This window comes from Pterocles gutturalis, unplaced genomic scaffold, assembly GCF_000699245.1.
Source record: "Pterocles gutturalis isolate BGI_N339 unplaced genomic scaffold, ASM69924v1 scaffold15827, whole genome shotgun sequence".
Taxonomy (NCBI): domain Eukaryota; kingdom Metazoa; phylum Chordata; class Aves; order Pterocliformes; family Pteroclidae; genus Pterocles; species Pterocles gutturalis.
The window spans coordinates 13,494-37,541 of record NW_010113098.1 but is presented as its reverse complement, the minus strand read 5'-3'; the positions used below and the strand labels follow the sequence as shown (position 1 = coordinate 37,541).

Below are 24,048 nucleotides of genomic sequence, written 5' to 3'. Positions count from 1 at the left end.
TGCACCTGAGCATTACTATATTGCCCTAATCCCGCAAGTGGTTCCATCCCCACCCCTTATCTAGGGTCTTGCTAATCTAACTTCCAAGTTTTTTGCTGTCTGTAAATCAGCGCACTGCCTCCAGATGTTGTGAAATACTGAAATATAATCTGCGCAAGTTGGCTTATATCCAAAGGAGCCAGCTCCTCATTTGCTACCAAGCGTAGTAACTGCATGACTGCAGGAGAGTTTGGGCCATGCTGAGTAGCAGCCTTCTGTAGATCTTGTGTTGCTTTCCAGGCAAACACAACATGCTCATCACCCTGGCCCTGCTGAGTGGCTCAGACTACTGGAAATGCCAAGGGCCCAACAGGCTCTTTTTGAACCTCAAGGCGACTATCTCTCAATCCAGGTGTCTGAATAGCCTCAGACAAGTCCCCATTCCCCTCCTCCATGGCTCGCTTTTTCACCTCTTTCCAAAAATCAGCAGGGTCTCTGGGGAGGACCATTATCTCGAAGGGAGGTAATGTCCAGGGTCAAGGAGGCCCACGGCACCCCACTCCTTCAGTTGGTTGCGGTTCCTCCTCATCCCTCCAGTCATCCCCTGGTCCTTCAGGTGGTGGTGGGGGGGTACAACTCGAGAGCCTCCGAGCTTGTAATCATTCCCCCCCACTGTCCCTTCCAACTTCTCTGATGATGGAGGTGCTGAAGATTCTGCACGAGCCTCTTTAGCTAGAGGAGGATATAATCCATTGCCAGTATCCCGAGGACATAAATATTGACGAAGCTTCACAGTCTCATGGGGCTGCATATATTTTTTGCGGTTCCATAGCACCAGTCAATTTTGGGGAGGTGTCTTTCCCAGGTAAATCATTAAGAAAAGGGTTTGTCGACCCTGCAGCAGTTGTTTTCCCCAGGCCGCCCTTCATTTCACTATTGCTGTCACTAACCTTTTCAGTCTCATCCTGGTGTTGCTTAAGAGCTTTTAGAATCTCTAATAATAATCACCATGTAGTTAAAAGTCCCAAAGCCTCCTCTTCTGTGAGTGTTGCGCCCATGTTCCCAGTGGCTCACCTGGTACATTTGGTGTCAGTTATTGGTGCACAGCCTTAGCAGCTCCACCGCCACTCTCAGCTTCACTGGCCTATCCAGCAGTCCCATCCTCTCACAATTCTGTTAGTTGATATCACGTCAGGGTCACCACTTGTCATGGTCGAGACAGACAAAAATGACAAGACAACAAATCTTGGTAAAAGCAAGTTAGTACAGAAGCCTGTATTCTCTTTCTTCTCTATTTATACTCTCTTTTTTTTTTGGTTTCCCCCGATGTGTCTTCTTCGCAATGGTCCAAAGTTACTGTGCTTATCTGTCATTGGATAATAGTTGCACAGTTCATCACAACTCCGTTCCTCTGTACGAAAGACACGTATGCCTCGTCTTGCAGTCGACACTTCCTTGTTCTTGCTTATCTTGCAATTCTTCGTGTGCCTGTTTGTTCTCTCAAGGATACAGTGAATCTTTTCAAGGTCAAAATTGCTCAGTTCAAGGGCCTCAGTCCAGCTGAGGTCCCTGCAGAGTGAAAACACTGTTTGTGTGTTGGCAGTAGCGATCTGAAGACATAGCATGGTTTTTACCTTCACAACTGCCATCTCTAGTAGTAACAGAGAAGCAAAGTCTTTAATTTGATCAAATTAAACTTGATCTTCAGATGAGTTATGGAAGCTTTCTATGACATTTGATTGCAGACAGTGGTCTTTCAGAGGAGAGCTGTTAAGAAAGCCTGAATTCATTTTTTCATTTAATGTTCCCAACTACAGGTAGCTACCCAAGAAGAATAACTATCACTTGCATTATAAAGTAGATAAATTAGAAACAACTTTCAAATGGCTGTTGAATTTATTTGCTTGATAAATACAATCCTAACAAAATAAAAGTTAAACAATATTAAGAGATTTGTCTGAAGATCATTAGAAAAAAATCCATGAACATTCAATAGAAATTAGTGTGAATTAAGCAAACAACCAAACAAAAGTTTAAATATTGCCAGCAAATATAAAATGTATGTAATGAAGCAAGGGAGAATGCGTTAGTTTACATTTGTCATCTGACCACATTTTCTGTTTTTATAAACTTTTCTCCAAATTTTAAAAAAATACTATGCTGTTTTCTATAACATATCAAAGCATTATTTGTACAAAATCAAATCATGGCCAATGATTCACAACAGTGCAATAGATAAAGAATACAACCACATCCAACAGGTGCTGAAAATAAATATCCAGATTAAAAAATAAGATAGCCTATACGCACTCTGTGGAGTGTGCTGTCTATGTGCGAGTTGATGGATGAGTTTTGCGAGTGTATCTGAAACATTAAATGGCCTTTAAATGCCAGCGTGGCTGGAGGCTTTTGACAGGTAGAAGCAGCCAAACCAAAAGCAAGTCCCAGGGGGTGGTGGTTGGGTTTTTTTAAAACAACAACAAAAACCAAGGCTATTGCTAAACCCCCAGTGCCTCCCATTGGCATCACTCTTCAGGCTTATGTGGAAAGCACAAGTGACTGACTTGAATTTCTGCCGGAGGAAATGCGATATTGCTTGGTCAGGCAGATCTGCCTTAAGTGACATAACCCATCCCCATCACTGCCTAAAGCATTTGTCAGTGGCTTTCTCTGCGGGACTGAAACATTTAAAATGGACAAAGAAAAGCTCTTGGCTACGTCAGCAGTGAAACACAGCCCGCCTTAAACAGGTATGATGACAGTGGTTTATAAATGGGTTACCTACATTGCTAAAAGACATGAAGAGCTCTTGATGAACATTTCCATCATACAGGGACATAAATAACATCTCTCACATTTTTACATTTATTCAGTACATCTCGGAACAAAAATGAAGCTTAAGGGCATGTTAGGTAAACACGATACCCCACAGTCTCCCAACTTTTCAGCCAACCCAGAATAAATTTAAAGCTCCCTCAATATATAATCTGCATCAGAAAGGTATCAAAGGCACAAGCAAGAAGTGACTAGGTTAATAAGCAGAAATAATAGTGAATGAGGATGAACAGATTCACAAGGCAAATAATTAGTAAGTGTGGGTGGGGTATTGTTTATTTACTGAAAATGAGATCTTCCAATTCTGCTCCAATGAATGTAAATAATGATTTTGGTTTAACATAAAACTTGCTGAATTATTTTAAATCACCTGAAGAAAACCAGTATTGAAATAATCTGATACTAACTGGAAAACTCTTCTGGCTTCTCCAAACTCACCTGAATCTGATGAGTAGAAGCCACAAGTATTAGAGACAAAAGTCTCCAGGGCTTAAAAGAAAAGTTTCTTTACAGAATGTACACAGCCAGCAATAACTTGTGCAGTTTTACTCAAATTACAGTAATTTGCACAGTTCAGTTGATTTTATGCATATCCAAGGAGCTGGATCAAATTGGAGTTTCTTTCCTGTCTTTACTTGGCGATGGCTTGACTTGCTGCTCCTTGCTTGCTTTTGGCTGCTCTTTGGCTGCTTTTGTCTCCAGGACAGTGTCTCTTTGCTGCTGAGAAACACCCGTGCGTTTTTCTGGCTCCTCTTCTTCCTGCACCTGCTGCTCCGATTTAGCTCGCTGCAGTAGTCGAAGCTGTACTCGCAGCTCTATGATGGCCTCTCGCTCCTCATGAATCGCTTGGTTCAGGTGATTGTTCTTTATCTTTTAAATAAGGAAAACAAATGTCAGGGCTCCTTCTGCAAAGAAGTGCTGTAGCTAGGAGGGACATTTAGCAGTGCTCAGGGAAGCTTTGCTATTAACCCAGACAGCAACGCAGACTTGCACACAATGGTGACTGGGTTACATGCTTGGGCACAATTGATGCAGAACTACCACTGCACATGTGCAAACATCTCTGCACAGACTGAATCAAGTAACCACTAAGAAAAGTACCAATTAATACTAAGACTCAAATCTTACCTCCAGTTCCTCGTTCTGTCTCTGCAAATCTTCCAGGATGACCTGCAGTTCCTCCTCATCTTCACTCTCACTTTCACTCTCAGAAGAATATTCCTCAGTTTCACTTCGGCCATGCTGCTGGCGACTGAAAGACCAATGACAAACTCTGATTTAAACACTTCCTCAAGTCTGCCAGAACTGTAGCAGCATAAAAGACTTATGTCCACTGAATAATCTGTAATGGTTTTAAAAACAAATAAGAATTTCCTTTCAAAGCTTAATTTAATAAACCATTGATTTCCTAAGGGGATTTTTTTCGTGCACAGGGTCTAGTTTCCTTTTGATCATAAGTCCATTGTTATACTAACAGAAAATATCCTGAGAAGTCCAAAGGTGCTGAGATTTCAGGAAAAAAAGATGGCTTTCAAATGTGATGTTCACAGGGTGAGCTTTTAAGTGTAGTTTAGAGTATTTTTTTAGAAGAGCATGTTTGTACTTTTAATCAAAGAGTGCTCGCCTGGCAGGGGCTCTGATGTAAGCAGTCTCCCTTTTACCTTTGTATTTCAGCTATTTCTGCTCGAAGGCGATCTATTTCTTCCTTCTCCGAGGCAATCTGTCTCCGCAGAAACTGCTCCATGGCCAGCAGTTCTTCTTGTTCTGTTAAAATCTCGTTTTCCTGCAATGACCAGTAAGTTCACTTAAAGTCAAGGCTTTATCTTCTACAGGAACATATAAGTATGAGGTGATACTGTTCTCTGAAATACCTTTCAGCAGAAGTGGTTAGCATGCCTGCTTTGAACTCTGATTCATCAAGACCTCAAAGCAAATGCAAGTTCAAAACTAATGCTGTCTGTTCTGAATCCTCAAGACAATCGCTGTACTGAATAGTTGTAGAGATGACACACCAAATTCTGGCATGTTTGGCTCCCTTTTTCCTTAAATCACAGGGGCAACCTCTGGCTAACCAGTAAGATAACTAGAAAAATGGAATTATAAAATGCATCTTTGAAGCTGAGTATAAGGAGGAAAGTACAGTGGAGAGATCAAAGCTACTGAGGGAAGCAAAGGAAGGCAAAGAAGCCAAAATAGTTGCACTACTTCCTTTGAGCAGCAGGGAAGTAGTTAACGGTATTAAAACTGCTTAGATTTGGAAGTGCTTTCTAAGTACATTAACAACAAAGGCTACTTTTTTTTTTTCCTGTTGTTGCATGGTATCTCCATTCTGTTGTTAACAAGAGTCTGCGCAGCTTTGGGTTCACTCCTGCAGTCAGCACTCCTTCCCTACTTTATTTACCATTAAAACAAAGCCTTGTGTTTTAATGGACAGAGAGATCCCTTTAAGCCTTCAGTTTCCCATTGCATTAGAAGGAACAAAAGAGTGTTTAATATTTCTGAAAGATATGGAAAAGGAAAAAAAACAGCAAACAGGTACTGCCTGCTGGATATCTACCTGTGCAAGCAGAATATTTATAACTTCTTCATTCTCATTCATTTCTTCTTTGGAGACATCCTCCTTTGAAAGGCTAGCAATTTCTTGTGCAATCTTTGTTTCACACTCCTGCCAAAGAAAGAGTACAACTTTTAAAAGGACTGCTCCCTAAGTCACTCTTATTTACTGTAAAAAAGATTTTTTTGAACATATTGTTTTCCAAATTTAGAATCACCATCTCAGTTGTCCTGAAAGTTTTCAGCAAGGTCTGTCCCTTCTCTGGGACATATGACAGTTTAAAAAAAAGCTTCTGAAGTTTATTAACCTTGAGTCTTCCAGTAATTCCTCTTGGTACTCCAGGACACACTGCTTTAAGCATATAATGAGCACGTGCTCTGTCAAACACTTAAGTTTTTAATCATACATTTTCTTTTTGTAAACAGCTGTTAAGGAGTGGTAAGATCTTGCTGTCCCTAGGGAGAGCTAGCTAACCAGCAACTGCAACTGCTCCTCAACAATGTAAAATTAAGATGAAAAAATCTGCAGTAAGATTGAAACATGGTTTGATCTGAGTGCCCCTGCACTGCCACAAATGAGATCCATGATTTAGATGTTTGGCTAATAAATAGAAAAGTTACCCACCTGTCTCTTAGCTTCTCTTAGTTTCCTCTTAAGAGCTGTTAAAATTCTTTGTACCTCCCAGAGTCTTTCTTCTTTGGATAAGTCTTTTATCCCTGCCTGCAAGTCTCTGTGTAAACAGTTCAGTAGAAACTCCTAGAAATATAGCCAAAGAAATGAGTGTCTTTAATATATCATAGCAGGGCAGACTGAAAAGAAAAATCCTTTTGGCTTTGTGGCAACAGGCTTGGAGTTCTGTTTTTCAATGCTTGACATATTGACCAACAAGTGTTAACACACACTCAGCATGTGATTTGCAACTAGCTGAAGAGCAAGATTAAAGAAAACACACTCTTTAACATGTTCTCCTAACCTTCCTCCCACAATAAAAGTATTGAGCTACATAGCAAAGCAATCCACAAAATACAGGGCTATAATCACCACAAGACCATAACAACTTTCTGCACATGAAATGGGCAAGAATATCACCCATCTTTCCAGTGGTCTCAAGTGACAGAGCAATTGGGATACAACTGCAGAGTATGTCACAAGCTTATGAGAATTTGCTACTGAATCTATAAAAGCCAGGGCAAAGAAACAGGAAAACACTGAAGTATATGCCAACCTGTCGCCTGATTTCTTCTTTGATGCTTTCTTGTGTTTCTGGAAGTGCTGGCATTGTTGCCATATTTGACCAGCGAAGAGGTTTTGTCACTTGTTTTAAGGTCACATTCCCAAAGAACTCTTGAACATGAGTAAAAAATACATACAGGACACGGTTGCTGATCTGCAAAGAAAGGACAGACGAAATATTGGTTAAGCTGATTTGTTCACATCATCTTTATCTGTGAAGCATAGAATCCTTCTCCAGATACAGAACAGCCTTTAGTATGCCTTTCTGAGAGTCATAGTCATGGTAGTTTGTCCAAAGAGATTAAAATCTGGATTAAAAATGATACTTTAAACAACACAATGCTGGCCTCAAGGAACCACTTCACTATCTCTCTTCCCATGTATACATCTGAGGCATGTTCATGCTAAACTCCGAATTTTCACACACCTTAACCCACCACAATTATTTTTATCACTGGTGGATACAGAAATGTATTAAATCTTTCTTTTACTCATGTGAAGGTACATAGTGATAGAAATAGGTAGGAGGGAACACCAACCATACTGTGCTATGGCTGGTTGCTGGCTACCTTCTCTCTCCTCCCTCAAACTGTACATATTTTCTAGAATTTCTCTCACTGATGATTTAATATAGTAGAAAAAGCAGCTGCTACTGAAAGGAGCTGCTACTGTATTATTCCTTGTTTCAACATGAGACAGAAGCAAATATTTATTTTGATACTATATCCTCCATTAAAATTCAAAAATTTATTCTGAAAGATTAGAGTTCTGTGAGTACCTACATTTTAATTGCTAAAATCTACTTAACAACAAAACCTGATTGGGCCTGTTTTGTTCTACAGTAATTGTTACTTCTTTTGTTAGCTAGGAAGTATCTGTCACAGCAAAATAGCCAAGAATAATACCCGGCCCTTTTGCTACTGGGCCTCTACCCTCTTAATTATAAAGCCAAGCTTTTCCATAGTGTGGGTTTTCTTTGAGAAGACCCACACCCAAAATGCAGTGTTTCCAGTATGCACAGGACTCCTTCAGAGCTGTATTTAAATTAAATATTTCCAAGATGTTTATTAAGGAATTAATCCAGAAACCACAAAGTCTTAGTTGGAAACTCAAGTCAGTTGTTTTCCTCAGCAGTGTGACTGCAGACACCAAAGCCATTACACCCAAGTCATTGCTGCACCAAGATCTATTTGCAGGACAGGGTTCATTGGCTTGACATTAAAATTAAACAACACTATATTCCTCACTGAAATACCACTGAATCACAAGCCCACAGAAACTGTGTATCTGCATGAATTACTGGACGATTTCAACATTAAATTGCTTCTGTTCACAGCAGAATTAAAACCCTGACAGCAGTCTTTGTAATGCTCTCATAACCCAAATACCAGACCCACAGTATGCAAGCTCACATTCGGAGAATCTTTTGCTCCCCCTTTCCCAGCACTTTAGGTTCCCGAGGTATAAAGAGAAGCTGTAATTTAGCTTAACAATACCCAATTTCCACCTGCAAGAGAATTCCTACAAAGTCTCTCTTGAGCTCAAGTTCTGCTCTAACAAACACTTGCTGTGTGGTGCACATACCTGGACAGTAGGGCTGAGCACTATAGAAATATTCTGGATGTTCATTTTTGTTTCCAGTTCCTTTGCAATAACATGGTCCATATGCACAATTAGCCAAGAAATTAGGAGATGGTTACACTCTGGCAGCTCTTTCAGCAACCTCTGGCACTCCTGAACTTTCTCAGCTTCTGTGCTCTTTCCACAAGCATCTTCAAAGCGGGGCATTAGCTCTTTGGTAAGCAAATTTTCAGGCAGTTCTCGTAGGTACTGTTTCAGCAAGCTGGCTACTGTATTGGGCTCGTATTCTTCCAGGTTGGGAGATTCTTCCCGATCATAGGCTGCTTTTAGCTCATCAACTTTTGATTTTATTCCTTAAAATATTTAGATCAAGAATTAAGAGAAATCTTCAATTGTAAATGCATAATACTCATTTTTTTGAGATGCGTTTATTTCACCTCTCCTTACAATTTAAGCTAATTGAGGGATACCTTTAAAAATTTATCCACATGTAACAAAGTTAAAAGCATGACTCAGAATTCTATGATCACTGATGACTGCTTCTAAAAGCACTGACCACTACTATGAAGCAAAAACACAGCCCTGCTGAAGCTCTGAATCAGAACTGGTGCCAGCATTCCCTCCCATCACGGAGCATAAAACAGGGTGAGGAAGAGTACGGGAACAGAAGATCAATTGTGTATTTGCATTCAGCATCTTTCAGGCTATTCAATTATACAGCTCTAAGCCAAGCAGCAAATATGTTATCAACTCGAATATTGTGCAGCGAGTTCTACCTACAACAGCTTTCCTCTGTCAAAACAAACCCCACACTTCTTAGTTTCCAGATTTCCAGCTGGCCTCCTCAGTGGAGGAATCTCACACAGGAATTCTTGATTTGAGGCACTGCATGAATAAAAGCGTGCTCACATAATCATTCAACCCAGCCAAGATTTTCTGTAAGATGTTTTGTAATTCCGTGACATTCCAATCTTCCCAAACTCTGGGAAATTTCATTCTTAAAGCTTGAACACCCACTTGAGTTACACCAGCTTAATGCACTGCCACGGCTTGTCTCATACACAATAAGCAAAACTGGGTGCACTCAGCCTGTGGGAAATGCCAGGTAAAATATGATGTGTTAGTCATCACAACTGCTGGTAGGTTGTTAAGCTACTGCAATTATCTCTCTGAGCTCTCAATTTAAACAATCTTACACACGCAAGAAGGTGTTATTGCACTGGAGAACACCTAGGAAGTACAAACATCAAAATTATCAATTATTACATACCCCCTCCTGTGAAAATTGCCAACACCTGGTGTCTTGAAAAAACACGCAACCAGAAAGTGCCAATAGGCAAGACGAAGACACTGCTTAAGCTGCTGCAGTAGTTACGCATGCCTACCAAATACCATGCAGAGCAACAGCATGAAGGCAGCTTAATCACAGAATGGCCTGGGTTGAAAAGGCCCTTAAAGATCATCTGGTTTCAACCCCCCTGCTGTGGGCAGGGTTGCCAACCACTAGAGCAGACTGCCCAGGGCCCCATCCAGCCTGGCCTTGAATGAAGCCTTTAAAATTGTTTGGTTTATATTTTCCAGTGCTAGGCACTTGTTTCAAATGCTTTTTGTCAAATTCCTTTTCTCACGTGTTCTTGCTCCCTTAAACATACCCACAGCAGTTATATTACAGACGCAGTTCACCAGTGAAGGGACTGTTTTGGTTAACATGGCTTAAAACTGATGTTTCATTTATGTAAGCTAGTGTTACACAACTACCATGGTTAATTAGCCTGCTGCTGCTAAGCTTAAATAGTTAAACTTTTATTTTCTGCTTATTTGTGTATATGCTCAAAGAAAGTAAGTTTTTAAGAAAAAAAAAGTCATACAATGCAAGTAACTGGAAAAAATAACTTAGTGGGAAGCTTAAATAATAAAATGGTTATATCTCGTCTTCGCTTTTGCAACTAGCATTGTATTTCTAATGCAGCAGTAACAAAATACAAGCTGGCCACACTCACACATTTTATTCAATGCTACCATCCTATCACAAAGGCCAGAACAAGTGTATTTTTACTACCATTAAGCAGTACCACCATATTAGCAACTGTTCTGGTACTTCAGACTTATGGGTTTGCTGAACTTTAGCTACCTGATTATCTTTTGGATAATTAAAATTAATGCAGCTATAAACAGAGCCTCTAGGTGTTGAAAATCAAAAAATAATAAGAAAATTGCAAGTGAAGACCTTAGGAACCTGCATGTCAGTGTGCCCAGAGTACCTGAAACTCTGTAGATGCCTTCACATTTCATGCCGTACTTCTCTACATAATCTATACATTCACGGAAAACTGCTGGCAGGCGGATGCCATCATACATCATGGTCCTGTCTACCGCATCAGACAAAGGAATGCCAAACACGGGTCTATGACTTGGAACATCCACTTGAGGTATCTCTGTCTCCTGAATTGGCTTTTTCTTTTTCTTCTTCTCTTTCCACTGTTTTACAACATCTGCTGCAGTTAAGTCTTTTGACTTCTTCTCCTTATGTTTATCTTCCTTATGTTTGTCTTCCTTATGTTTTTCATCTTTGGGTTTCTCTTTTATTTTAAAATCCTTTTCCTTTTTTTTTGAAAAGCTGGGTTTCTTGAAGACATGTATTCCCTTGGACCGCTTCAACTTTGATGGACTTTCAGCTTCATCACCGGAACTGTCCTCTTGAAATGCAGCATAACCTTCCGCTATTAGGCAAAGGACGAGAAGGGAAGAGGACAGCTGTAAACCCATTTAGTTTCTAGACAGCATATTGTAACAGGGAGGGAACAAGATGTAAGGAAGAGAGAGGAAGCAACATGACTTAAAAAATAGCACCTGCCTGACTCTTCAGAAGGTTTTCTTTAGTTGTTACACAATTAAATGGACAAGGATTAAATCAAAGCTGCATAATCACATCAAAGATAAGCCACACAGCTCCTGAATGATCTGAACAATTAATACTTTATATACTTACTCATGATGGCAATGTCCATCTTATGGGTTAGTTTCCCATCTAATAGTCAAGGAAATGCAAAATAAAAACAACTGTCTGGCAACTTCTCTATGTTCCTGTAATCAACAGTATAAGAGTTGCTGTTAAGGATCATCTACTACACACATGTAAGTCTAACAAACTTCTATTACGAACTGAACTTCAGCCACTTAACTTCCCAATCCCTTTCCAGAATATTATGAATTTTAAGACAAGTATGAAATTAATACAGTTTCATCCTCAAATAAAATACCAACAAAAAAGTAAAAAAAAAAAAAAACCAAAAAAAAAGAAAAAAAAAAAAAAAAAAAAAAAAAAAGCTCAAGCACACTTACTTTTCCACTAGATGAATAAAACAATGTTGGTAACACTAGCACAATATCTGTTAGTGAAGGTGCGTATTTGCCTTAAAAAGCATACGCGAGAGCTTAATATCTGTTAGTGAAGGTGCGTATTTGCGTTAAAAAGCATACGCGAGAGCTTCAAACAAGTCCATGGGTGGAGTGCACTGTTCCAGCAGCAAAGCTCCAAGTGCTGACTAAAACGTGCACCAGTGCTTTTACTAACTACGCCTCTGCAGCCAGCCCTGCCTATCCTTCAGGCAAGAACAAGGAAACCTTTAAAGCTGGATTACAAAAAAAAAAACCACCAAAAAACCAACCCACAACCAAACCCAACAACATACATACGGACACAACTTCCATGTCAATTAATTGTCATTTTAAATATGCAGCACCCCATATAAGAAAAGCAAGCCTGAAACCGGCAGGTCCCCCAAGGCAGTGGGCACCAAGCTCTTCCTTCAACGTGAATCCCCCATTCCACAGATCCTTTGAGGGTGTTCCACTCCCTCCAGGCAATGCCTCTGCCAGAGTGAGGAAGCACATGGACAGCCAAGTGCTCTTCCTACGTGAATAGTTCTGGGTGGTGGAAAGTCACCTCAGATTACAAGAGAGAGCATCACAGATGAGTTTATAGGCTGTGATTTTTACAGGTGAAAGATCTTGTGCAGAAGAACCATGGGACATTCAGTCTTTTAATCTTCCAACTCTAAACTATACTAAGCTGCAGAGTTTCTCAGCATTATTTCAGCACATCCAAGGAGCTGTCTGTACTTTGAAGCTTCCTTGGCTGCTGTAAAAGGTAGCTTTTAATAGTCAAATATAAGAAACGTATTAAAGCATGGAACTGCCATAAAATAATTACAATTGTTTGACCAGCTCACCCTTCCCATCCTGAACTCTTCCCTAGGACTACCAAACATACACTTTCATAGAAGATGGAGAAAGACCATAGCACTGTTCCTGTCCAAGTGAATTTTAATATAAAAATGCAAATATTCATTGGAGGACAACCAACAACCAGGTCTCATCCTCCCAGTTTACTGGCTATACCATCATTCACTCTTTTTGTAAACTAAACCAAGAAATGAGTAAGGAAACCTGTAGTGCATAAACTACAGCTTCAAATCTCACTCTGATACAGAAGGAACTGCTGATGCACCAGCTATGGGACAACAGCTATGGGACACCTCATCAGTGAGTTTAGTGAGAATGTGATGGGGCTGGCACTGAGTTTCAAGATGGGGTTCACAGATGTAATTTCCAAACAGAATGCCAGATCTTCACCAGACAAGAGCCCAGAACAATCTGCCCTCAGTCCTTCCAGCCAGGTAGCTGTAACAGCTCCCAGTCGAAGAGCATGGGGTTCGCCGCCACACACACACTAGAACAGCACCAGCACATCCTCTGGGTCAGCACAGGGGACCCAAGCTTGGAGGTTGGTGTCCCCAGCAGAGCACCTGCCATGCATGTCTCAACACTCCATGTTGAACACAAACCCTGGAGCTTTTCTACATCCGGGGCAATGTAACATCAGCAATAGGCATGTAACTGAAACTGGTATTTCTTGACTTCATGAGAAGACATGGAGGAGCAAGTTACATACAAAACCAGCCTATTTTAATATGTCTCCATAACATGACTCAACAAAGTTTAGAAATACATACTAGTTACAGATTCACAGAGAATTTGTCACAGAGGTTTACAGGCCTCTCAGAGTAGCTTGATTTTCTTTACCTTACTTCTGGTAATAAAATTACTGTATCCCTTTCACCAATGATTCCATATGCTGAAATATAAACAATCCACTTGGCAAATCAGGTAATTTTAAATGTGGAAAGAAGTATTACCTGCTGTTAGCAAACTGATATTTTCCTCAAGACTTCTAGTAGTAAAAGTCTGCATTTTCCCATCACTCTAATGTATGTCAGATATTCTTGCACCTATGTGAGACCAGTACTAATTTAATAAATATTCCAGTTCCACCAGCATAACAACTGGACTATCTCTCAGTTCCTTGCTCAGGCTTCATTAGACCTTCCACAAGCATGCCTTCACTGCAGTTATTTTAAATGCGATGCTGCAAGTATTGTATTTATCTTATCTTACTGAAAATTGCGAAAATCTCATTTAAAAATAATTATAAAATGGTAGATGGCTTCTAATTCCTCTCCTCACCCACAAGATGTATTGTTATTAATAGAAACTTCAAACTTACAGACACTACCAACACTTACTATCCAACTTTCAATTAGATCCGTTTGCTTTTAATATACATTCAACCCACTGATGTGAGCACAGCACTCCGAAACAAATTCTGCATTCAGATTACTGTGCAGTGCTATGCCAGGAGAGCAAATGAAGTTGAAATATGAGATTTGCCTTACCTGATCTTGATTTAAAATAACTACTGGCATTGAAAGGCAGACTTTTAATCTGTTTGCAAATAATACTTTGCTAAATAAATACACGATGGTATAGAGATATACACAGTAATTTGTCAGTAGAATAGGATGTAGCGACATAGACAGATAAACCTTGATATGAAGAGCCTCTGATGTTTACCATGAGTACAAAATTCTAGTAACTTCTTATTCTGTAGATCTGGAAACTGTATTCAGAGCTTCTCCATACACCGGATCAATAAAAATAATGTTTTGCTTGCAGTAGCAGCTACTTGGTTATTTTGTAGCATGAGAACAACCTCATTACAATTTCTAACCGACCTCCCCCTGTAGACATGTAGTATCCCCTGCTACTGCAGAATCCATTTCCATTAGCACTCTGCACAGAAATGAAGGATTGTAAGCACAGAGACAACTTATCATGTCATTGTTCTACCTGAAACCGCTGGGAACACTATTAGAGCTTTTGCATGGTTGCTGAATGTCCACATTCCTGAGCAGAAATTATTTTGGAGAAAAATCCCTTAAGATGACAGAAGAGAGAAAGGCTTGTATCTTCCACCTTGTGGTACCTAGCAGAGAGTGGCAAATCGCTAGAAACTCAACTCAGCAACTCATGGGAAGAAGATAAAGGTTAACACCCAACTGGGGACCAAGGATTGTTCAGAGCAGGTCCCTAAATTAACAGTAGCGTATTTCAGTCCTCATCTACATCCCCAAAGAATATATGGGGCCCCTTGCCCAACACATTAGGGATTTGGTCTTAAAAATATTTCCTGCAAATTTCAGAAGAGTTCATACCAATGATACTACTGTCCTTGTACAAGATAGTTCAGTTTACAATTCAACCAATTCTCTATCTTCCCAAGAATTCTATAAAGAAAATGAAAATTATCCTAAACAAAAAAATCCAGTTGCATATTGAACCCATCCTGTCCAATGGTATCAATCTCAGAAGTAAAAGGAATAAGCAGAGTTAGATGTACTACATACAGACTATCTACAGAAATCCTAATGGGTAGAATAGTTTTTTCTTAAGTATTACTTATCACCTTTTACTTTTGCAAGGAACTCGTATTTTATTACTTTATCAACATGTGATTACTGACAGAAAGTTAATTTAAAAAAAAAATCAGTCACTGTCTCATATAAACCATTACTGCTTCAAAAAACAAATCTGGTTGTGCTTGCACACAGCCACAGCACAAGCTCTTGCATGAACAAAGGTTCGTTTGAGTCAGGAAGCACATATGAATTAAAACTATCCCAGTAAAAAGAAAATTAATTTTAACCCCTAAGAAATCCCCTCCTCTAACTCTGCAGCTAACCAACACTCAGGCTGTGACAGAGGAGTAGAGAACAGAAATCAGTGGCTGAAACTTTTCCATTAGTTGACGTTCCACTTAAAAAACACCAATATTCCATTTATTTTTTTATCACCTCTAAAATAATTTTAGAACTTTTCCCCCAGGATAATTGCTGTGTATTATTAGGTAATTAACATGAAAAATATCTATTTATTATATTATCCACATAGGAAAAAAGATCCCTTGCTAGCATACAAAAATGCTTTTTTGAAATAGGTAATAATGCTGAAGCTAAGAGTATATTACACCAGCAAGAAAGATTCACCTGAAAAACTAAAATTAATAACCTTGGGATATTGATCCTTCCCTCTCCACACAGCCTCCTGCTCTTCCAGTATTTCTGCAGTTTACATTTAGAGTATTATTGAAATACCACAAAATCATTGTAGGATTAAAGTTATAAACAGTTTCAGGAGTTTGGATGACCCTGTCATTAATTCACTAATATTGGAAATTCAAAAAACATTCACTTTGTCATAATTTAATAGCAATACATGTCTTTTTTCTCACTGAAATGTTCAATTACATTTGTTTAAACCCCAAATTACATGACCATAGCAGGTTGTGTATTGTCCAAAATCAAAGCAGCTGGCCAGAAAAGTGAAAAGAAACAATCTGAACACATGCAGTAGAATTTAAAAAGTGGAAGAAACTGAAGAATCAAAAGTATGGAAGGACTAACAAAAGGCAAAGCTGGAAGGGGAACTCTTAAAATCAACCATGTTAAGCAACCATAAAGGACCCTTGTCATTTACATAAGTAAAATGTCTGTTCAGGGTATATTTACAATAATGACCATTTTTGGACAGTACAAGAGATACTGAAAGCTTTGTATGTAACTTAGTCTTATACCTGACTGGCCATTATATGACATACTTAACATCGGGGCTCAGAAATGCTGAATGCTTTTTACATTGCAGCTGGAAAAGGGAATTTGACTCTTGCTATGTTTTGCATTTTTGTGGTTTTGAGGATTTTTTGCACCTCTAAAGCTTCTTTTAAGTAATAAAAATTGCTTTACATCAGCTATAAAATGTGCTGTAATCACTTGTGGAAGAAAGCTGTTACAGTGCTAATGTGCACAGACCTGCACATATCTGCTGAGGAAGTCTTTTTCCTCTTCAGCCTTCAGCTAGACCATCACCATGAGACATGCAGAATTACACCACAAAGAAACCCACACTATGTATAATGCTGACCTCTAACAATTCCAAATTTAGAGGTGTCTAACCCAGAGTTACAACAGAAAGTTGATTTGCAAAGAAGAAAAAAACTGCTACCAATAGCTTGAATGTAGACCCATCCAATCAATACTGAATTTTCATCACCAATCCAATACATTCTGTACTAGGTTAATGTTGTTTACACTAGGAAAAAACCTAAAGAATTCTTAAAACCTGCATGAAGGAGACTAATATATTTTTGAGTTACAGTATCCTTTATGCACATAGTCCTTCTAAACTGTGGTAGAAATAAATCCTGCATTCCAGGAAACTGGTTTGATTAAAAGCAGTGCAGTGGCAGCAAAGTCTTAAAGAATAATTATTTAACTATGTGCATGTATATTACAAATAGCCACCGTATTCATCCTAACATGCCAGAATATTGTGTGCTGTCATTGGTTTTCATTTTCCAAATTTCACATATAAGTGGCAAGGTACACTGGCATCCAGGAATTCCAGGCATCAGAGACACAGGCAGTGTAGAAGGTGAACATTATTTTTAAATTTTGCTAAAAAAAATGTCAGTTTAAAAAGTACTAACATTTGGGCTGTGATATTTAGGTTTCAGAGCCTTGGACAGTAAGGATCTTTCTGGTACTGAGAGTGCTCAGTATCAGGTTAGTATTTTCAACTGCTTTATTCTTTCAGAATATGTAGAAAAACTCTATTGAATAAAAACTCATGTTTCCAACATTTTCTGCACAAATCTAAAGGCAGGAAGTAAGATTTCTCTTCTCCTGTTTTGGAGGAGGAGTATGCTTTTTAAATTAAAACTTCCATTCTGGACACTGATACACTGACAGAGAATGGATTCTACAGTCAAAGCTTCACTTTCTTCTAACCTTTACTTTGTCAGTTCTAGTAAATTCAGATCCCGATGTTGGTTTGCATATTTTTGAACTCTGCAATAATACTTAGGCACTGCTGGAGGTAAGTGCATGATCAGACTAAACTGAGAAGCTAGAAAAAAGGACATAGATTTTCTTACTCCTCAAATAATGGTGCAGTGTGCACATGAAAACTTGAGATGGTACAAACCAGTGAATTCTGAATAGAGGAGACATAACAGAAAAGGGTCTAAGTTGTTGAAACTGACACTTCCAAATTTAAAAGTACAAAATTCAATTAAAACTTACAGTTTTATTCTAGCTAGCACCTCAGCTACAATTTAAAAAAAAAAGTGTCTATTTGGAAATACACTTGGAAAACTCCACTTAGAATGTGAGCAGATAATGAGATTAGAAGAACCTCATGCCAGGCAAGTACCAATGCATCATTAAAGGTTTTGGATAAACATGTTTATTAGTCATTCTGGGCATGTGCTTGGCACCTGTATCTGCACAACAAAAACCAAATCAATTTTCTGGGTAAGGTGTAGGTTTTTTTGGAAGAGAAACAGGTATTGCACAAAGCCTGTTTGCACAAGTTAACTTCCTTCACACCTAAACAAGTCCCACTGGGAATATTAAGCAATTTTGAGAGAGAAGGAATGAAAGAGAAATTATAAGCAGGAAATTAGAGAAATTGCCTACTCACTTCTTTTTTCTTTCTTCTTAAATTTTCCTTTCTTCTTCCCATGCTCCTTTTCATCATCAGATACTATATCTGGAGGCTCATGCAAGCTGTCATGAGGTGGTGAAGGCTCACCGGTGCGGTACAATCCAGGGAATTTTGTGGGACTGATTTCTTCGGAGCTGGGAGTACGAGCAAGACCCCCACTGTGTTCTACCCGACGGTGTTCACTGGGGCTGCTAGTTGGAGGCAGGAAGCACTCAGTCATTCTGATTCCCTGATATCAAAAGTGAAATCTTCTGCTACCTGTCCATCACACCTGCAGCAGGGGAAAACAAAAAGAAAGCCCACACCATTTTAAGCAATGGGTTTGAGAACACCTTGTTTAGAGCTCTATCCTGAAAACACAACAGACAGCAATACCTTCTACAATGAATGCTCCAAATTATGTCAAGATACAATAATATAACACCAGGTCCTAAGCTCAGTGTGCGCAGAAGCTGTCCATTAACTCCCAAGTCATCTTAACATAATAAGAGAGCTGCTATTTTAGCCTTCTCTACTTTATCCTATACAGAACAGTGTTGGAATATTTTAACATTTGAAATAAGTCAAACTCATAGGCAGCTTGCATACTGATTGGTAACGTATTAATAAATAGTTACCTAACTTTATATTTTTTTACATAAAATAGGTCTGTCTGGAAGCTCAGAGTGTTTGTGAGCACTGCACTTAAGGCAAAGATAATTTTCATCTTTCCCAAGCATGTTTTACTGAGGCAAATAAGAACTTGCCTAGCCTGTTGCAATAAGGAAAAAAAAAAAAAGTGTCCTAAAATCAATTTCATCTTCTAATTATGCTAATGCAAATTAAAGATGGTAGAAAAAGAAATTTGGAGAGGCTACATCAGGTCATCTGCACCCAGATGCTGGTACGTTGTTTGCTTGAGAGTTATGGCCAAATAAAAACTAGGATGAAAATTGCTGAAGGAAGCCAAGACATAAATTCTCAGCAATCGAACTCATAAGCAAAAAACTCTTCCTACGACAGATAGATTTCAGAAATTCCACAGAACAGATATGCTGTATGGGACATCATACCTCCAGAGTCTGCTTTGCTGAATTTGGCCCTTTGTGTCTGAATGGTCACCCTCAGATATAAGCCCTTCTTTCAAGGGATGAAAGGAAACCAGAAATAGAGCAAACCCCAGAAAGAGAAAAATCTATGTCCCACACTCACTGGTAAACTTGCATGAAAGGCCAAGTCATGGTTACATGCTAACTTTAATCCAACTTAAATCTGTGCTGCTGTGTTGCTGCTGAAAGGAAACTGATCTATTAGAAGACAAACAGAAGAAAAAAGATAAATATTTTTTAAAGCTACGTCAGTTTCATAGCCTGGCTCTCTATGCAGCCATACAAGTGTCAGGGCAAGCGCAAGGGAGTCTGAGAGAGCTGGGGGAAGGTGCCCTGCACAGCAGACTTAAAAGTGATCAAGGTGATTGTATAGCCATGGTCTCAAAAAAAACCAGAATTAAAACACATTATCAGATTACACACAAAAGCCATACCAAACCTGTTTCACAAATATTTTAGTTATGACAAGAGTATACCCAGACATAATAGCTGTAGCTTCTGCACTAGCCTTTGGACTCTGCAGTCGCCTCTGGTACTCCTGCTATTTCATGCTGATGTGTAGATTGCAATTAAGAAGAAAGTAGTCAACCCTTTGCTAAGTTAGGCAAACAATCATGGATACCCAGTATTTTATAAAACCCTCATTCAGAGAAATAAATTATGTACATTGGCTATGCAGGAACTCCCGATACATCACACAAACCGGACTATAACTTCTCATGCAAAAGCACAAAGCTTCTTTAAGAGAGTAGTATTAACATGAGGCACAGCCCTTTTTTTTTTTTTTTTTGTCATGCTTGTTGGGTTTTGTTATATTTTTAATGGATATCAAATACTCCATGGCTATGCTAATTTGATATTGTGTTTAAACAAGTAAATGGAGTACTCCAATAAGACATTTTAGGAGAAATGTCCAGTTATCCAAAGCTTCAGACTTACAGATCTCAAAAATGTTCAAAACTTTCAATTATACAAGCATTTTCAATATTACCAATGACACAGACTGGCAATATTATTGCATCTCATCTGAGTATCAGCATGATCTGTAAAATTCCTGTACAGCACCTGTTTGCATTTCATTCCCCACCCGCACCCCTACCCCAAAAAACAGAACCCAAAACACCCCACCAGAATCTAACAAAAGCTTTTAAACTATAGACAGTATTTCAACAGTAAGTCCTGGAATAAAACTAGAAATATCACACACAATTTTTTTTCAGCAAACAGGATGGACCACACCTACAAATGAGGCCATGTCTAGAGTGGGCAAGATGGGCAAGTGCAGAGAGGAAAAGGACAAGGTCATTGCAAAGGTACATAAACATCACCCTGGAAAATGAGGACGTGTGCTTTGCCTCTGGACCCCAGCAGAGCTCCTGGGATGAAGCCAGACTTAGCCCCTACACTCCACAACATTCTCTAGCAGTGTTTTACTTGGTTATTCAACTCCTGGGGTCTTATTTACAGACTGCCAGAGTACATAAAAACATAATATGGAATTGTGTTTTGCCAGGTTAATAATCATAAATGTGTCCAGCTAAGTGGGTTTTGGGAGTGCAGTATGGGGGGTTGGGGTTTTTGGTTTTTAAACTCTCATCCTTCAGCTCCCTGTATGCACAACACAGAGAAAATGTAATGTATGTACGAAGCAAAGTATCTCACTACGGGAGATCACTCCAGAGTGCTTATGGAAATTAACAGTTACTCAGATCAGAATTTGAATAGGGCACAGTAAGACACAGAATTATGATGAGAAACAATATATTCATGAGGTCTTTTAATGCTGCTCATTCTTTATTCTGGGTAAAGCAAAGGTACTGACTAAAAATAATGGTGCATATTTCTAAATGCAACAAATTAACACTGCACTTACGTTTCATAATTTTTATTTTACAGCTTTAAGAAAGTGTTACTTTCCTATATGCATAATTTCCTAAGCCTTTAAATAAGGCAGAAATTCCATGATGCTCAAATTATAACAAGACTTATCAGCAGAATCAGAGCCTTTAGGCCTACTGCAAAAACCTGTTCCCCTTTTACTAATGGATGTTAATGTACTATTGCCATACAACCTGCACCTTTCCTCCAGCTTTTATAAGTTTTTGCTGACAGCAATAAATGGTGAGACTGACAAAAATAATGGATCCTCTCATCATTTGGAGAAGGGAAATTTCTAACAGGCTGATTCTTCTGACAACTTCTCCCTCTCAAACTTGACCCTTTCTTCCCAATCTGTTACTGCTTCAGTCCTGCCTCTCCTCTGCAGCAAGCTCCTTGCTTCAAGTTGCTTCTCTTCACCTACGCAGTTCTCATCTGTCAGGAGGTTTAACAGCTCACTGCTGCCATGTGAGGAAGGTCATACTACTCCCCCATTAACACACACCCTCAATTCCAGTAGTTTGCTCTCCAAAGACCCCTCTGGGAGCTGATTTGCTTGCTGCTCCAACCAGCTTCTGTTGCTGAGATGGCTCAAAGAGCTCAAGAGGCACTAAAAATGGAAAGCAGAGGAGTTGCAGAATCATGATGCCAGGACAGCAACCTCCTTCTTTAAGAAGCTCCGTTTTGTGATACCGCACACAGCGCTTCATCTTCCCAGATTTCACTTCATTCTTAGTATTTTCCACAGAACTTCAATCTGTGATTTCTTTACCACCCAGTGCCAGTACTCCCACAGTTCCAATCTTTGATTTCTCTTTTTCATCCTCAGTATAACACACACAACATGTTCTTCATCTGCTTTGGCCCCTGTGACCCAAGCTCCTTGCTCAGTCTCCCACTTTCCCCTCCCCCTGTTAATTTTTCATCTGGTTCCTGCTCTCCTGCTGCACACCACTTCCTTGCAGACACAGTTCTCACTCTTCTTCCTCTGTTTCTTCTATCTGATTAGTTATCAGTTCCCACTTCCTCCTGAATGTTCTTCTCTGATGCAGTCTTTTATTTCCTCGTTATTATCTACCTCATCTTCTCACCTCGTCCATGCTGCTTCTACTGGCTCTCAGTCCCTCCTTAGTATCACAAGAATTCACCTTCCTCCTTACGTCCCCACCATCAGCAGGCTCTTTAACTGCCACCAGTTCTAGTTCACTTGTCATTTGATTCTTTCTCCACAGTAGCCACAAATGTTGTTACATAACAGTGTCAGAGAGCTTCTTGTAGTTCAAGCACCTCCTCAGACCTAGCTACTCTTTTCAGTACTCCCAAAATGCAGTTTCATGAAACATCTTCCTGCTCAACATGGAGTTGAACCTTCAGAATAGCTGAGTGTGAAAAACAAACAGTCCTCACTGAACACATGCAGTATTGTGACCTTTCCTCTATCCCCAAGGAAAGATGAAAATAAAATAAATTTTAAATCTGGAAAGCAGAAGGTATGTCCTTAACACAAAAACTCCTCGCCGTCACATTGCCACCATCTTTCAAGACCATACACCAAGCACAGGACTGTCTGTGGGCAGGGGAGAGGAAGGAAGGTGCCTGCGTGAGCAAAATAATATATTTTTCCTAGCACCATTTTTGAAAATAACTGAACTCTTTCCTAAAAAATTCAGCCTGAGCTACATATCTAGTGAGTAAAAATTAATATTAAACAGCTGAGGTTTGGAAAAAAAAAAAACAGAAAAGTGAAGACAGAGAGACATGATGGCCAACTTTAATAGATCTCACTTATTACAGTGTGTCATTTAAATCAGCATGAGCACATTAAAGAGAAGCACAGTTCCAAAGACCAAACTCACAGCTCTCTCATTCAGTACAGAAGGCTCCATTATTTCTGTTTTGCGCTGAGTCTCTGCTGTGTCTTTGTGCCTTGTAATGAATTGCAGGGGCAGAAGCAAATTACAGCAGGTGGTTGCATACACAGATGTTATCTTGTAAAGCTGTTGGGCGGAATGAAGGACATGGGAAATTTTTCTGCAACAAGCATTATGCAAGACAACATCTGAAGCATGGTAGGTGTCCCTGGGTCATCCCATTTTGCCACAAACAGGCATACTCTGAAAATCTGGGTGTTTCATTGAAAACAGTCCAAGAAATCAGTAATCAAAGGACGGAGGCAAAGTAGGAACACTCACTCTGCTACTAGAACCTGCTCTATCGTAACTACCCCAAAGCAAGACTCAAAACACAGCATCCATATGAAGAAATTCATGTTACTTGATGAAATGATGCACCCTGCTTTTGGACAAAAATTATCCTAGTAATAAGCCTAGCTCCATTTTGGAAAGTAATGAACCACAAGAAAGAACAAAACCTATCACTCTTTGTCTAAGCATGGCAAAGCACTTCAGAAACTACGAGTGGTACTCATGCAACTGCTGAGATGGTTGAAAAAGATGACTCGGAGATGAGAAAACTGAGTTAGAAGCAAGTTATTTACCAAGACTACACCATGTCTGAGACATGTCCAAGTTCTGTATCTCGAGCAGACTATCACAAAGTGTAGGAGGCCATTAAAACCGTGGTCCTTCCATGAGTAGAATACATTGTTAAGTACACTTCAAGTTAATCATCTTGTAATTACTGATGGTTGTCAGCTATGGCAACAGCTAAGGCAAAGAACAAAGTTTTTACTAGCTTAAAGCTAGTGAACCATTTAGGCTTTACTCAAATTGTTCTGAGTTTTTATTACTGCAATAAAACACAACTGCTTAAGCTATGCTTTGATATTAAAAAATGCATTTTTTACAACATACTGAAAAGCTTAATACAAAACACTGTTTTTAGACTGAAATGTTGCCATGCAATCAAATAGCAAAATGACATCAGAGGCCATCTATTTTATTTAACAAGCAGTACCCAGGTACATAAACAGTGCCCTTTCCTTTCTTTAATAAGGCAACATGGCCATGAAAGGACAAAGAAAAGGGAAGTGCTTCA

At 39.3% G+C, this 24,048-nt stretch overlaps 1 protein-coding gene across 1 annotated transcript; it reads right to left on the bottom strand.

The window, feature by feature from the left end:
• Window positions 1-3,126: 3,126 nt before the first annotated feature.
• On the bottom strand, window positions 3,127-18,366 carry RALBP1 (ralA binding protein 1). The gene is made up of 9 exons (XM_010074329.1): window positions 18,062-18,366; window positions 10,444-10,902; window positions 8,186-8,535; window positions 6,594-6,755; window positions 5,993-6,124; window positions 5,372-5,479; window positions 4,476-4,597; window positions 3,943-4,066; window positions 3,127-3,684 (listed from the first exon to the last, which is right to left on the bottom strand). The coding sequence occupies exons 1-9, from the start codon at window positions 18,303-18,305 to the stop codon at window positions 3,421-3,423; spliced, it is 1,965 nt and encodes a 654-aa protein (XP_010072631.1). The 5' UTR covers window positions 18,306-18,366; the 3' UTR covers window positions 3,127-3,420.
• Window positions 18,367-24,048: the final 5,682 nt, after the last annotated feature.

Coding starts and splice junctions, on each gene's coding strand:
- RALBP1 (XM_010074329.1), bottom strand. CDS start 18,305: ATGACTGAGTGCTTCCTGCCTCCAACTAGCAGCCCCAGTGAACACCGT. Junction 8,536..10,443: donor AGGCATCTACAGAGTTTCAG/GTACTCTGGGCA, acceptor AAATATTTTAAG/GAATAAAATCAAAAGTTGAT. Junction 4,067..4,475: donor GAAATAGCTGAAATACAAAG/GTAAAAGGGAGA, acceptor TTGGTCTTTCAG/TCGCCAGCAGCATGGCCGAA.